The 16,853-nt window shown below is 39.2% G+C and overlaps 1 protein-coding gene across 1 annotated transcript; it reads right to left on the bottom strand.

Moving 5' to 3' along the window:
* Positions 1-1,902: 1,902 nt before the first annotated feature.
* On the bottom strand, positions 1,903-16,663 carry LOC136825644 (fatty acid-binding protein-like). The gene is made up of 4 exons (XM_067082281.1): positions 16,486-16,663; positions 6,225-6,397; positions 5,887-5,994; positions 1,903-2,192 (listed from the first exon to the last, which is right to left on the bottom strand). Exons 1-4 carry the CDS (start codon positions 16,550-16,552, stop codon positions 2,142-2,144), a joined length of 399 nt encoding a protein of 132 aa, XP_066938382.1. The 5' UTR covers positions 16,553-16,663; the 3' UTR covers positions 1,903-2,141.
* Between the last annotated feature and the right edge of the window lie 190 nt (positions 16,664-16,853).

The following is a 16,853-nucleotide window of genomic DNA, read 5'->3' as shown; positions in this document are numbered from 1 at the left end:
AGAAGCTAAGCTTTGAATTTAGCAAAAAGAAAGCTCTATAGCCTGCCTGGTTCCTCATAGCTTGGAACAGACGGTAGAGGGAGTTATCGCCGAACGTCACGGGGCTGATCCATTTCTTGACCGTTTCTTAGCTCTACCTCAAACTGTTATTACTCTTGTTGAATTTCATCTCTTCTCGGTTTTCCTTCAACTCAAGTTACTTTGAAAGAGAATCTAAATTATCAAAGAATTCATTAGAGATCCCCAAAAAGTTCAACGATGTAAATACAACAGTTTCATTCTGGTCTTTCCAAGTAGCCACACAAGTTCCCCGGTGCTTCAAGATCACAGGGATGACAATTCTTGAATACCCAAAGAATTCACCAGAGGAAATGGTTAGCTTCGGCAAACCTCAAATCACTCCATTCATGACAGTGCGATGTCGTGATTTATCATATCTTTCTCTTCTTTGTGAATACAATGACGTTGGTTACTAAGAACTTACCGAATATTTTCCCTCGTTATTTGTTATCTATTCATATCTTAGTCGATCATTTGAGTCTCAGTCTCAGATGAAAAAGAGTTCGTGGAACTTGTAACAAACTCGAGAGGTCTGATGCAAAGGGCAGCGGGTCATGACGAGGCCTGCAGACTCATGATTGCCATCCAGAAAAGAGGGTATTCACACATGAAACACGCCAAAGTCGGCCTTCTTCTAGGCTGACATTGTTAAAAACAATGCTAATGACAGTGAGTAAAACTGATATACATAAATATGTATAAATTAAAACTAGTATATTTAGATATGTATAAATTCAGAAAAACTTCCCGAAATTCAGTATAACTGCCTCTTTTTGGCTTCTTGATTACACAAACTTGTTTAGATTTTCCACCATTTAGCCCCTTGAAAAGTTTACGCAAATCTCAACCACTGAAGTACATGACTGGATAGTCATTTAACCACAGATGTTATCTAATTATCTAATTCTAACGTTTCACTAAAAGTTGCCTCGCAGGAGTGTAGAAAAACTTACACGTACAGGCGGATGCTGCAATAGTCCCTGTCTCGCCAGATCCGGTTGACTTTACACACACACACACACACGTTATTTCCAAAGCCTCGCTGTCTTCACACATACCTCTTTATTCAGAAAATGTTTCCTTCCAGTTGAACATTACATTACGCAAGTTACAACCTCTTTGAAAAGTAGTCCAGTGCCCATAAAAATAATAGGTCTACCTTGGACTCGAGAGTTTTTCAGTTTGGTTAAAAGCACCTCGTTTTTTCCACTGGAACTGTACTGAAGTGGCCAGTAACCTGAGAGAATGAGGTCAACACCCATTCCTGATTTAGGTGGCGTTATAAGTGAAAGAGTTCGTTGGAAAACTATGAATAACAACTCAATTCTTCTCTGAACTATATCCGAAGGGTATTACGTTTTTAGCTGCTAACATTAAAAAGCTTGGTAAAGTTACCCTTGCCAATCGCTCTAACACTCGTTACCCATACTTTTTGATTGACTACATTCAGGAATGAGTTCGTGTTTATGCCTAAGCCATTGACGAAGGATTGATACATGGTGGTATAAGTCACAATGTATGTTACGGGGGACATTATGGACACACATACAAACCGTATTGTTTCATTTGCACACCAAGTCTCTTATATATAATCAGACACACACACACACGTTGTATATGTATATATATACATATGTATACAGTATATATATGGGTGTGTGAAAATGTATTCATAACCACAGCAAAAGGATATTGAAAATCTTATGTACAATTTTGCTCGTTAGGAACAAAACAGTGATTCTTTATTTAATGAAACTCTTGACTTGTAGTATAAATTCAAAAATACTATTATGTTAGAATACATAGGGCATATATTGCTGATAGAAACAAAAAAGCACGAAATGATATATATAAATATATATATAGGCTACATATGTATATATATATATATTATAGAGAGAGAGAGGACACTACATCAAAAGCTTATAAAAACTCGGTTAGCATTGTTTCAAATGTAATAATGAAGAACATTTCCTGTCAGGCAAGACTGCAGACGCAAGGGAATTCGGGGTGAGTTGAGATCTGACAACTGAAGGAGGGAGCTGCTGCAAATTTGGTGGCCATCTTGCCCTCTGAGCCTTTTACTGGCGCTTGTAAATTCGCTTCGAAGTCACTCCATCACACTCACAGGTCTGCAGAAAAAAGGGGTTATGACCGTTATATGGCTGTTTGCCGGCAGACTTTCTTAGACTTAGCAGAGAGGATTAGGTACAAGAAGACTTTCTTAGACGTAGCAGAGAGGATTGGGCACAAGAAGACTTTCTTAGGCCTAGCAGAGAGGATTAGGTACAAGAAGACTTTCTTAGGCCTAGCAGAGAGAATTAGGTACAAGAAGAAGAAGGTGGAGCTTTTTGACACTAGGATAGAATTGCCTCTGCATCTGAAATGATACCTTCTCGTTTCAGAATACAGAGACGAAAGTATTTCAGAACCAAGAATAAACGGTTACAGAAAATGAAGACGTATCACTGAGAACATTATCTAGAAGTGTCAGAGACCTAACTACTTTTAGATCTTTTCATCTTTTCGATAGCAACTGAAGGTCAGTGTGATAGCCCGGACTTTGTTAAGGTTATCTAAGCCTGAAGTCACGTTAGACAGAGAAAACAATGATGAAAGATAAGAACTCCTCGAGTGGCACTTGAAAATATTAGTCGAGAGAGATGGAGCCATTCTCGGGCTGAAGCGTCAAGATAACAAGCGGGAAGTGGAAAGCGCAATATCGCATTTCTTCTGCCAAGAGAGTGAGTGGTTGGTAGCTTGTGAAAGCCTACATCGTATCAAATTTGCATTCGTTAGTTCTCAAATTACCCTCCAGATTTCCATAGCATTCCTAAGGATAGTTTAAAATTTGTATAAATGAACTTCCTTAACAAGACTGCATCGGCCATCTTAGGTCGGGTCTCGTGAGTTTATCTTAAGGTCCGAAGTTCTCTTATCACAAAGCTTCTTTGCTCGTTTTGTTTATGAACGCAGCACGACTGAAGAAGACCAATTACTTCAACATCGTTTACCCGTTCGGCCACGTTCACTGCTCTTTTCTACGGGTGCTGTTTCGGATACGGCTCTCAGCACCTACCCAGCTGTTACTCTCTATATCAGAATGACAGCAGAAACAATGTCTGGACTTTGTAACTAGCGGCGCCAACCGTCTTCAGTTTTAAACCGTGGTTTGACTTACAGACAAAATAAAGGCAGTGTGTTTATTCACCTTTATTATTTGCTATTTTATTCTTTAACTGGTCCAGATCTGCATCAGTGACAAACGGCAGGTCATTTTCAAATACTAATTAGGTAGATCCACGACCCACTAAGGGTCCTTGTTAGATCCAAGGAAATCGGCCTCTCGCTCTGTTGAGCGGACAGTGCTCGCATCATCCAGTTATCACATTTCAAGATTTCGAAACTTTTTCCGCAGTTGGCCCATTTACCATTGCTAAAATTGAAGAAGAGCAACCCACGTTCGCTGCTGAAACCAAAACCTTCATTTCTTTTCTTACTGTAACGGTCAGTGATTGCATCTCTTTTGTTGTACACAGTAACCTCAGTTCAGTCCGCAATACTACAGCATTCAGGTTTAGTAACACTCGAGAATTGTGTCACTGCTTCAAACGAGTCACCTTTCCGGTGCACCCCCAAAGGTCTTACCAGCACCAGCACTCCCTCGCCCGCTCTCCCTCTGGGGGTGGGTGACAGGCTGGTTCGGTACTGGTGCACTTGGGATCCCCAGTCCTAAGAGGAGCGATCCTTTCATGTGATCCAAGCTGCTTACGGTGTGATGTTTCACTGCTGTACACAAGTGCCTGATGATTTTGGTCGTTTTATTTTATTTTTGTATATTATTCAGTCGTATACGCTTTGTCGCTAGCCACAGTGTGCTTCCAGTCAATCCCTTTTTGAATTCCATTATATATATATATATATATATATATATATATATATATATATATATATATATATATATATATATATATATATAATATATGTATACTGTATGTGTATGTATTTTACGTATCGAAATCCAAAACTGAGCTCAGTACGAGACATTTATTTATTTATTTTTGTTTTTAATTTTTTTTATTTATTTTCGTTTATTTATTTTTATTTATTTTGATTATTGTGTTTTTATTTATCTATTTTTAATTTTGATTATTTTTATTTATTTAAATTTATCTATTTTTATTTATTCATTAATTTTTATTTGTGGTTTTGGTTTATTTTATTGATTTTCGTTTATTTTAATTTATTTTTGTTACTTTTATTTATTTATTTTTATCTATTTTTATTTTTATATTTTTCTGCATTTTAATTTTTATACCTTTATCAGTATATTTTTATTTATTTTTATGTATTTAATTCATTTATCATTTTTAATTAATTTATTTTTATTTTTTTGTCATTACTGAACCATTTCCGCCATCTCAGGGGACGTTGAGAGACTTGGCGGAGGTTTACTTTGTACTGAGAACTCTCAGTCACAACATTACAATGTTCATCAACCAGATAGCGGTCAGTTACGCGAATGGAAATCACTGGGATCTCGTGAACGAGCACAGCTGATGGAAGACATCTATCCCATATTGATCCCTCATCGCCATTTCATCATTTGCCAACTGAGGCAATTCCTCCCAACTCTTCCCTTTCACATGGACGCCGCCCTTTCATCAGAACCTGACGAGGATTCACCAAGGGGGAAGTAATGGCTGCCGACTAGTTCACGCTGACCTTCTTTGTATTTCCAGACATTAAGCCGCAAATAGCTAGTGTAAAAATAACCATAATTCAGGTCGTTGTTTTTTAACTGAAGACCCAGGTTCGAATCCCGGCTTGGGTAGATGCACTTATCAGTTCCAATTCCACTTAGGTGCAAGTTATTTCTAAGGTATTGCGTATTATGGATATTGATGGTATTTGTGGCTTCATATTTGTAGATGTATAGATAATATATATGTGTGTGTGTCGAAAGGATCATTCGGGCCAAGTAACCAAGCGGGATTGGAGAAGAAGAAGAGGCAGTGAATAGAGAGAGAGAGAGAGATCTAATCATTTTGTGATGATGCCAGTCACTACTCTACCGTGTTTCTCAGACGTTATGAGCGTCCGGAGGGAGCGAGTGAGGAAGGGACGTTCCTCCTCCTTCCTCCTCCTCCCGATTTCCGATCATTACCTTTGAGGAAGGTTGCCTTGTCTGACACGGACGTGACATGTAATTACCCCAGCGTGGTGAAACGCCTCGTCGAAAATGAACAGTTATTGTTGTACCGGAACTGTGAGCTATATTCACCTGACTCTATGAGTCTATGCCGTTTGGACGTCGATTTCTGAGCTAATGATAACATTAAAGCATCGTGCTTTGCGCAAGCAGACGTCCAACATGCACGTATATTTCATATGGAGAGAGACGGACTGCTACAGCAAGCACACGCTTTTAGCAATCAAAAGATGCTTTTGAAATGCATATGGAGGCCCGGACAAACTAACTGAAAGGACTGGTTAATTACTAAGTGCCTCTAGACAATAATCATGGCCCATTAAAAGATGACCTAAGCTATACAGAAACATGAACTTGATGCAAGGTTAGAAGAATATATCACTGAACCAAAAAAAAAAAGTCACTCAAATTGGTGTTTGTAAGAATTCATCTCTTTATTTTATTCACGTTTTTTCTCTGTTCTCTGTATTGTAAGGACTACTGTCAAAGCTACCGTTATTTAGCATTGCATGTACGTGAGATGGACCAGTCAAAATGCCCAAAAGAACCTCTGACGAGGCGAGACATCGATCTCAAAAGAGGGAAAAAAAAAAGAAAGGCGTCCAAGAACTCACCATAATCATCTCTGCGTCCGTGAATTCCCTGACGTACTTGGCGCTCTTTCCCTTAGTGGCGTTCTGGACTTGGACCAACTTGTTCCCGTCTTCAGTGGTGAATTTGGTCTTCCAGGAGAAAGAGAGGATCAAGTTAAAAGCCTACTGTATGGTCCATTGCAAAAGGGGGGAAAAACGAGTAAATATATACAACGAATTATCAACGTTTCTAAATGAACTTATGGACAAGTGGTCTCAGCAAATCACATCCCAAGACAAGCAACAGGAGAGCTTGCAGCGGATAGTAACTCGAAATATTTGGTATCCCCACAACACTCCTCTCTCTCTCTCTCTCTCACCTTACATTCCCTCCCATCGTAGGTGGTCTCATCGAACTCTTCGCCCATCTTGAATTTGACTTCTGTAGTCTTCATGGCGGTGGAAGTCTTCAGCGTCCATTCGTCGTTGTTTTTGATGAGCTCAACCGTGGGCTTGCTCGTGGCGCCCAGTTTCCTCATCACCAGACCGACTCCTGTGTGTTGACGATAACAGACGCAACGCCATTAATCATTGTGAATTTGTGATAGTGATGGTACAGGGTCGGGGTTGCTGGCACCCGGGCAAATTTTTTACACAAGGAGATAAACAGGAAATGTAGAATGAAGAGTTTGTTACAATATACAAGCTAAAGAAAACAGTTTAAACATGTCATCAAGGTTTCAGAGTCTTTCATTAATACAAGTGGGAGAGAGAGAGAGAGAGAGAGAGAGAGAGAGAGAGAGAGAGAGAGAGAGAGAGAGAGACGTTATGACTGTATCTTGTACATTACTGGCAATGCTCATATATTGTTACAAACAAACAAACACTGCGTGAAGGAGGACGGCTGAGTGAGAGAAAGTCCGAATTTAGGCGCCGTCGATCTTCTAGATATCTGGCCTGTGCAGGACAGTGTAACCTACACAGGCCGTAGCACTTTGGCATTAAGTTACACCCCACCTAGTGGAAGGATACGCCTTTGTAAAGGCTCCATTTACGGTAGTAATATTATAGTTGTAGGCCTAGTAAGAATGAACGGCGTTTTTGATGCTTTGTTTAATGACCTCTGATGTTAATCCTAAGAGTGGTGCGATAGCTCTCTCTCTCTCTCTGTCCTATCACTGAACTTGAGGTATTTTCTCATATACTTTTCCCTCTTACATTGATATGGCAACTCTATTAACATTTATGAGACCAGATTATTAACAGAATTTTAATCTGAATAGATTAATTCGTTAACAGAAACTTAAAAGATAACGGAATATGTATGTGTATATATATATATATATATATATATATATATATATATATATATATATATATAATACACTGATGGTGTACACGATATGCTGTACACTTAAAGAGGATCAGTGACCTGACCACAAAACTGTCTCACATGCGACTAGTTTCTCGTGCTTATTTCGCCGCCTTATCATTCTTGTCGACTGAGAGGAATGCACGAATCAGCAAGTCTCTCGTCTCACCTCACTCTTTAATTTCTCACTTCTTTTCTACTCTATTTCTCTCTTTCTCTTCCTTCTTCACGGATACTTCTTCTTCTCTCCAGCCCTAGGAGAGCTGTTAATCAGCTCAGTGGTCCGGTTAAACTAAGGTATACTTAACCTAACATTTACATTTATATAAATAAAAGTAGAATAAAGGAGTGAGACCCTCTCCTAAAGCAACACGCGTCTGAGGTTGAATAACAGTAATAACAATGACATAATAACAAGTACGTGGCAGCAGAAATAACAACAATGATAATCCCCCTTAGGAGCAATCCCTCTGCACCCGGGGAGGGATATGTCTGACTCAGGTCTTACGCTCAGACATTCCTGGCTTGGCATTGCACTCAGAATGACCGCGGGCGGTGTTTTGGGGCGCAACAGCGCTGCCGAATATATCTTCAGAAGGGGATATTGAGGTTAAAATTCTGATTCAGAATTCAGAAGGTCTCTCTCGGGATAAAAATGCTTAGTGGGATCAAAGGAGCATTTGTATATTGTACGTGTTGTACACGTAATCCCGTTAGACTTCGAGCATACAAGAGGGTACTTTCATAAAACATTTGATTATATAATTCTATAATCATCATACTATAATTTGGTTCGGATTCAACAATAAGCTGTACGTCCCGTTGCTAGGTAACCAATTGGTTCTTGGCCACGTAAAATAAATCTAATCCTTCGGGCCAGACCTAGGAGAGCTGTTAATCAGCTCAGTGGTCTGGTTAAACTAAGGTATACTTAACTTATAGTCATCAATACCCATCGTTTGGTTTTGGGAAACGACTTGATAATTAGAGCACTTTGTCTAGCGAGAGGTGACGGGCGATGATGCTATTTGACTGACGAACTCTAACTTAAGTACAAAATTGTGTATACCCTCTAAGCCTTTAAAAATACCTTTAAACTAAATGGTATCAGTACGAGGCATTGTACAATAGCTCGAAGACCGTAACAAAGCAGCCACGTATATCATCAAAAGAATGATAGGTATTTCTCATTTCACACTACGTTGAGTTGCTAGGATCTTGCGCGTTAGATTCCCGTTCAGAGATATCCCAGGGCTCTGCAGATTCATATATAACATTCCTGAGGTGAGTGTTTCTCTCAGAACGTAAACAAATGTCGAAGGGCTCGCTGCCGTGTGGTGCGGTTGCTATACAGATTACTCTCACGGAGAATCTTGACTCGGGTAGTTCTTCGTCTTTGCCTGAAATGTCTGTTGGGCTTTGTGAAAAAAAAAAATGTTTACGATAAAAATAACAGCGATTCCTTGGAGAACAGAACATAGTTCTCAAGGCAACGTTTCATGTGGAGATGAATCGCTCCATTCTTGGTCCTATTCGTCAGAGAGACTGGATGGTCTCAGTAGTATATGTTTTAGTACAAACACACACACACATATGTATATGTATGTATGTATGCAAAACTGACATTAACCCGTTTCCCTAACAGAGTGACTCGAGAGAAAATAGCAACGCAATGGTCACTAATACAATTCAGACTTTAACTGTAGAATAGTGGATAACCCCTATGTACAGAACTGTCACAGTAGTCTCCGCGTTTTACATCCACAGCTGAAAAAAAAAATCAGAATCTGTCTATCATGTATGTCTATTCAAAGTTCTTGTGTATTTATTTGGTGGAGATATATATATTAGAAATGCGTCACAAGTGCAATGACCGCCGTAAAAAGGAATTCACGCGTAAAAATGTCCTAATGAAGGTTTGAGCTCATTTTTCTCTCGCGTGTGTTGGTTACTGAAGTAAACGCCTGTCTTAGTAAGCCAACTCCATGTGATGAATTGCGTGTCTGGGTTGACGCTTCTACAACAGAGCAATGCAAGCTGCCGGGGAACGTACGGCCACTTTCTCGTGTGATTTTTGCAAAGCTTATCGATGGCAATTCGAAACACTCGATGGCCGTCACCAAAAACATCGCGTTTAAAAGCGCGCTCGACTCTGGCATTTGGTGTGGGTGGCCTGAGGTTTCAACGTAAACATGGGCGAGGGGGGGCGGCCAAAGCTAAACAAAGACGAACTGAATATCACGAGGAACAAGTTGCGCTCTTTTCACAATGTTTCGCTTTTTTCCCAGGATAGAAGCTTACCCGCAGTTCGACGCAAGGACGGGCTGCCCTCCAGTTACGATAAGCAAAAATACTTCATTATGGTCGACCCTCTGACGCTCCTTCTGAGCTGTAAGCCTAATTTCCAAGGGGGGCATCTGCCAATCCCACGAGGCATACGCATGAGTCACGCATTCCACACTCTAGTGGGAAAAGGACTTACGCACAAAAAACATGCGTATGCGTATACATACATATATACACATATCTATATATACGCATTTACATGCAAGCATGCATACATGTATGTGGCATAACTACAAATGACCCCTTAATCGAGAACTTAGTCACTGTGTCTATCACGAATGCTATTAGATTACAAATATATATTATATATATATATATATATATATATATATATATATATATATATATATATATATATATATATACACATGGTCTTTTATTGTGATTCAGTAGTATATGAAGATGAAAGGCCCATAAAAACACTATTTGTCCGTTGCAACCATATTTTTCGGACACTTCTCTGTCCCTGTTCACTGGGACACGGAAGAAGTGTCCGAAATGTATGGCTGCGACGTGGAAATAGTGTTTTTATGTGCTTCCCCTTAATGCGTATGAATTCAGGCGTTAAACTTCTGAACTGACAACGCTGTCTCAATGCCTTCTTTGCCCTGGTTGCAACCCTCTCAAAACATCTAATTGGCAGGTACATATTCACTGATCAAGTCCAGTTCGCCTCGTTCAGGAATCGAACACAGCTCCTCTCGCGCGCGCCCACGGGCTTATAACCCTTGAACTCGTTTACGAAGCCGAGAGGCTTATTACGAAGGAAGGGGAGGTGCCACTTCATTTGCTAATTGTCGAGGAGGACGGTCACACGACCCCAACTTATCTAAGAGCTGATATGAAAATCGAGTGATGAATATGAAGAACACTCTTTCTCTTTTTTATCTCATTTCAACTTATTTTTTTTAATCGGTTCTATTATTGTTCCGGGGCCGTAACCTCTGCATTGATTTTCGGGACAAGGTTTGGTGGGTATTATTATTATTATTACTTGCACACAAGTGAATATCCATATTTGAAGAAAAGTTGCTGGGGGGTGGAAGCGAAAAATTGACACATTTTGATGCTAGCGAAACACAATCAGTCACAAACCCAACAGTTCCCTATCATGTCGGCGTTGCTCTCGCGATAAGCGATTAGTTGTCTTATCTCAGGATTTGCCACACGCATCTCTACCTCCATCAAGGCATCGATTTCACTGACGACCTTCAGTGAAAGGAACTTTACCTTATCAACACCAAAATAATAAAATAAAGTAGACTCCTACAATATTACAGATTATGGGACTATATTTTTGACAGCTCAAAGCTGCTCCATTCAACTTTCTATCCCCTTGCATAAAAGAAGAAGCATAAGAATGTAGAAATGAATGAGATTCAGTCGTCAAGAGTGAAGGGCACAGTGGGGTTCAACCAAAGCGGATTATTGTCGCCATGAAGGTACGACCCCCATGTTGCTACACACTGTACGACCTCTCGTATCTCGTCATCCCAGCGACCCGGCACAGCAAGTGGCCTCTAATCATTCTGTACCGAAAAGTACCTGAAAATTATGTGGGTGACACCCAGACACCCTCGGGGCAATGATGGCGATTCTCAAAAACCAGGCAAAATGGACTCGTAGATGCGGGTAGCTTGAGAGTGTGTTCGACATAAGCCAATGTAGAATAATATGAATGTAATGACACTTACAGTAGATATGGGCTCTTTGTGGTGAAGGGGGATTTGTTTATTCTAGGCGGATCATGTAGCTACCATTTCTGGATTGACTTTAATCAGCATATTTCTCAAAATTGGACGGATAAATAATGCGGCAACAGTCAACCAGCCTGCGCAAGTGGCAGTTTTATGGGTTTCGAGTCTGTCATTGTTCAGTCTCTGTCTCCTGGGATTGGTTTCTCGAGTATTTGCGTGTGTGATACCAAAACTGAAAATTCATTTGCGAAGTTATTTGACACGCAATGCGGGCTTATTGGCAAGTACAGACCTTTTCGTAACGACCAATGTTGTGCAAAGCAGAAAAGGTGTTTGAAAGACTACGTCTCGAGTTAACAGTCCTATAACTGGGAGGCCACTGGAGAATAATTCTTTGATGTTTTTTTTTTATCATTTTCCCACAGCGCACTTGAGAATGTTACCCAAATGACAAAAAATATCTTCCACCGGTTATGGAAGAAACTTTTGCTGTTAATACTCATTTTCAGGACCCATTTGGATAAGATGTGAACGAGATCAGGAGCTCTACTTCCTCTTAGCAGTGAGAAGCCGCGTAGCAGAGCCTATTCATTTCTCCCAGCTGCCGTTTTTGAGTCATTTATTCTGTCGTCAAGATCAGGCTTCCAGGTGTTACTCTACATATACATCCTGAAACACGTCCTTCATTCTGACGTCAAGAACAGGCTGCGTAGCGTTGCTTGAAACGTATTACAAGTCGTGTCATTTATTCTGACGTCAGAGAAACGCTAAGAGCCGGTATACCAAGTGTACTCCAAGGTATGTTATGATTGCAGACGTCAAAGAAGAGGTAAAATCTGGCGTATGAAACATTGTCTGAATTCTGTCATTACTCCTTATGCCAAAGGAAGGATAAGAGTGAAATACCAGAGTGCGTCTAACTTCTTTACCTCTGTCATTGCTTTTGATAGAACTTGAAAGGATTAAATTGTTCACACGCATGAACTGAAACAATAATACGCTCGCCTAACCGATTTGTTTTTCAAAGCGTTGTTCCTGTGGTTATGACTGGGTATATTTTCAAATGAGAATTTTTCAGTCGAATAACTACTAGTCATGTTTTGGTCCAAGAGTTTACGGCTCAGGCATAGTTACTAACTTACTAAACGGTGAGGAATGACCATATTCAAACTGTTACCTCTGAATTGTGGATGAACCCTCTAAGCACAAGATTTCCATAAAATTACCAGTTTAATGCCTACACAGAAGACTCATCGGCAGCCAGTCGACACGAGGACTGAGCACACGATAGGTGAGGAGGCTTGTGTTAGGTTTTGACAGACAACTTCAGTGCTCAGTGATCCTCTCAAAGTGCGATCGGTAGCTGCTTTTGATAACCAGCCACTGATTGCACTCGGCTAAACAGCGAGGGACTCGAGTCAGATAACCCCAGAAGGCGACTGACCAGTTTTCTGAAACATCTCTTGTGACCTATGCATCTGACGGTTAGTTGACTGGAGGGTTGCAGCAAGTGCAAGGATTGCTGGCAACCGGATAGCGAACGTCCTCCGCGGCCGGCTCTAACGAACTGGGGAATGGGGCCGTTACGCAACGCCTCTTGGTAGCAAGCTTGAAAAGTTGTTCTACTCTTCTTCTCTCCTGCTCACTTTTGTTGCTTTTCCTCTCCGTGTGATGCAGATAATGTAATGAGTACAAATATGAGTATAAATTTTACTGTGAAACTGAAAAAGACGCGGAATGAATCTAGAAACTGAAATTAAAGAACAGTTATCGAACGTATTATACCTGTAACTATTACAGTAGCTCTCTGTATAGCTAATTGTTACAGGTATGATAAGTTTGATAACTCTGTTCTTTAATTTCAGTTTCTATATTCATTCCGCGTCTTTTTCAATTTTACAGTAAATTTTATACTCATACTGGTACTCATTACATTTAAAATATGTTTTACTATGATATTCCGTTTCAGCGTTGCTCCTAATGTATGCATTATGATGATTGGAAATGGTTCCCCGTCACGTAGGTGGTCCAAATAGATTTTTGGCCTGAAATGTTGAAGTTTTCATTATATATATATATATATATATATATATATATATATATATATATATATATATATATATATATATATATATATATCAGACAAAATTTTGCACGCAGCCTTAATATCACCCTCAGGAAGATTTTTAACTCAAAATCAAACCCCTAATCCGTGACAGACATACAAACACAGACAAAACGAATGACATTTTTGTTTTCCTTCGGTTTTACAGGTTTATTCTAATTTTCCACCTGATGCTTCACCTTTTCTTCTGGCGCTGCCAGATGTATGATTAACCTACAACAATAAATCCCTCATAACATCAATTTTGTTCAGAATTTACGTGAATTTTGATCATAATTTATGATAATAATCGATAGAATTGCTTATTACCTCATAAAATCTACATTGAAAACCTGAATTGATATTTTCTTTCCGTGTAAGCAAAGCTGAGTCCGCGCATGTGTAGTAGTGGTGTCGTATGAAATGGCAAAAAACTTCACTGCATACGGAAGATAAGTTTCTTTCCACATTGCTTGGTAATGATTACCTGGAGGATAATGACTAAAAATTCTAGGTTAAAGCTTTACAGGAATGTAAATCATTACATCTGGGAATCTTTTCTGGAAGGCACTTGGAGGATAAATATATTAGATGCAAATAGGGATTTAAGAAATGGCAACTACTGCACTTCGAGTAACTCGAAGTGCTCACAGCTTACACAACATGTCAATTCATACCTTTTGCTGATGTAATCATACAGAGTAAGGAATAGTATTACCATCATTTAGGAAAATAAAATTATTATTTATGGTTATATATTAGAATAATATATATTCATCTCTATCTTTTATCAATGGGTATTTATTCGAAACAATAAATACTGATTGCCTAACATTCCTCCAAGAAGGAAAAGATTTTGTTTGATTCATGATTGTTATTGTACGGATTGACCAAGTTTATAGATGTCGTACGTGTAACTTTATACACAATTCTATGTTAAGGAATTTTGATGTCACAGTAAAGATAATGAGTTGTAATTTATTATGATATGTTAAAAGCATCCCTAAAACAGAAAAAATTATGTATCATGAGTTGAAGTTAGCCATATAAGATAGTGTTTTACCACTTTTTTTCTTATGATGAGGGGTTGGAAGGCTAACTCTTGCAGCAATTTTCACTTGATAATAAGAAAGAAGTAAAAAGGCGCAACAGAGTATAGACTAAATATTTATTATTAAAAAAGACATCTATTCTCACACAATATTAATGAAAGAGTTTAAATTAGAACTGAGGGGTTGGTTCAGTTTTTTTATGAATTGGACAGCGAAGTTTACTTTCATTATAGTAACGCATAACATAAAAAGATATCATTTGCCTTGGCCTATACCAAATTGTCTGTATCACATAGAAATATTGTTTTAGATTTTTGTATGATTTGGACCTATAACGGCCTACAAATAGCACTGAAGGGTCTAACAGTGAAATGAATAAGCCTATACGTAATTTATTCATATTCTGATCAGAGCGTCTGAGATGCTTCCCAAATGAAATACGGTGGCAAACTGTCACAAAATTGGCGCTAACCTGTCCATATGTGCAGTTACCCGTCATCGGTCTGAAGATATTTAGGTAATACCATCATTTCATCCGTTCTGGTGAGTGGACTGTTCCGTCCACAAACTGTTTTCTACACGTAAGTTTTAACAGCAGTTTCGATGAACTGACAGAAGAAATGACAGGTAAACTTGAGGGTGTTAGGGAGGAGAGAGAGAGAGAGAGAGAGAGAGAGAGAGAGTTCATGGAATGTCATTCAGAGTTTTTCTGGGCAGCGCCAGGTTGATCAGCTAATGTATATTTATATATATATAATTATATGTTTGTGTGTGTATGTAGATTACCCATGCTATACATCCACAACGAGTGGACGCAAATAAGTAAAATTAAAATGGCAGTTTGAAGATGAAAAGATTCGACATAACTGACTCCGCCATCGCAGAACGAATCTCCCACCTTACCTTGGTGGACATGGTTAACGGTTCTAGAAAATCACCATTCGTCTCTGTAGATTCCATAAATAAATAAAATCAAGATTTACATGCGTAATAGTTACTTGGTTTCAAATGTATATAAGCATGATTTTTCCCCGGACCAGTATTTATTTTATATTAATTTAATCTCTCAGACTGTCCGATACAACACGCGTACTCGGGATATTCAATGATAATCTCCGCAATATTCTGTACCGTGAGGATGGCAATTTTCAGTCTCTCGACATAAAAAGAGAGAGAGAGAGAGAGAGAGAGAGAGAGAGAGAGAGAGAGAGAGAGAGAGAGAGAGAGAGAGAGCAACAGTGATAGTAAATTAACAAGAAAGTTCATTAAACATTAGTATGTTCACAAAGTTATTTACAAAAACGTGGCGAAGCAATTGAGAAGTCAAGACCTAGTACAATCAGTCTTTAAACATCAATAATTGCTGACTCAAAGTCCTTCAAAAGAAGGCATCGTGCTTACCCCATATAAAAATGGTAAAAAAAGCACGTTAAAAACGAAGAATTGCTGACTGATTCTGAGAATCAGCAAAGGATCAGGAGTTATGAAAACAAATAATTCTGAGTATGACAGAGACTGACGATTCTGACAAGCCTTTCAAGAATCCATGATTGTCAAAAACAATGACGGATATATATAGATGTTGTTTTCTTTGCGTAGGCAACAGCGATGGCCAGTAAAGTCAGCCTCAACAGTTTGTTGAAATACTGTTCATCTGTTGCACATTCAATTATTATCAAAATGTTACTCGATTCGTTATTTAAGGATCTAAAGGATTTTATGGAGGAGCCCTTGTAAGCAATTAGCTTTTGGAAAGGGAAGACCTGGGTAGCATTTGCTATGCCCTCCTTTTTAAACCTGAATTGTGACCGTCGTAACTGTTAAATTAACGTGTCACGGTAGAGTCCACAGTACGACATGTCCTTGTTTTTGCTTGATCGCGTTACGTAACGCAGACTTCTGCGTTATGACGAACGCATAACGAAATAGAAATTGAATGCTAAAAACACAAATCCTGCAATTATAAACCCCGAAGTAACTTCTTGATCAATCTCACGAAAAATCTTCATCAGAGTAGGAAAAAAAAAAAAAAACATTACAAAATGACACAAAACAGACAAGGTATCTCACCAAGAGCCTTCATGAACTCATCGAAATTCTCGGATGTCTCCAAGGTGTACTTTCCCTCGATGGACATGGTGACGTCTGCGAATCCGGGGACGGTTGGACAAAAGAGAGCGACGGGACGTGGACGGAGGTAGGTGTTCACGCACTGCAAGTCAGCGGCCAAGTGAAGCAGCCCAGGCACTGCCCGGGGCTTTTATCCTACCGCCATGTTTGATGGACTCTTGATATGCTCCCTTATCGTGGTTACTTTACTGTCAGTAATACCTTTGTCTTGCTTATCTGACTTCAGCTTTGGATGTCGACGTTGATTTTAACATTCTATAAGTCATTTGTGTTCGAGCAAAAAAGATTTTCATCGTGAAATTCTTTGA

Source organism: Macrobrachium rosenbergii, chromosome 39, assembly GCF_040412425.1.
Source record: "Macrobrachium rosenbergii isolate ZJJX-2024 chromosome 39, ASM4041242v1, whole genome shotgun sequence".
Classification (NCBI taxonomy): domain Eukaryota; kingdom Metazoa; phylum Arthropoda; class Malacostraca; order Decapoda; family Palaemonidae; genus Macrobrachium; species Macrobrachium rosenbergii.
The sequence above is the reverse complement of the archived record's forward strand: the minus strand, read 5'-3'. Positions and strand labels throughout refer to the sequence as shown.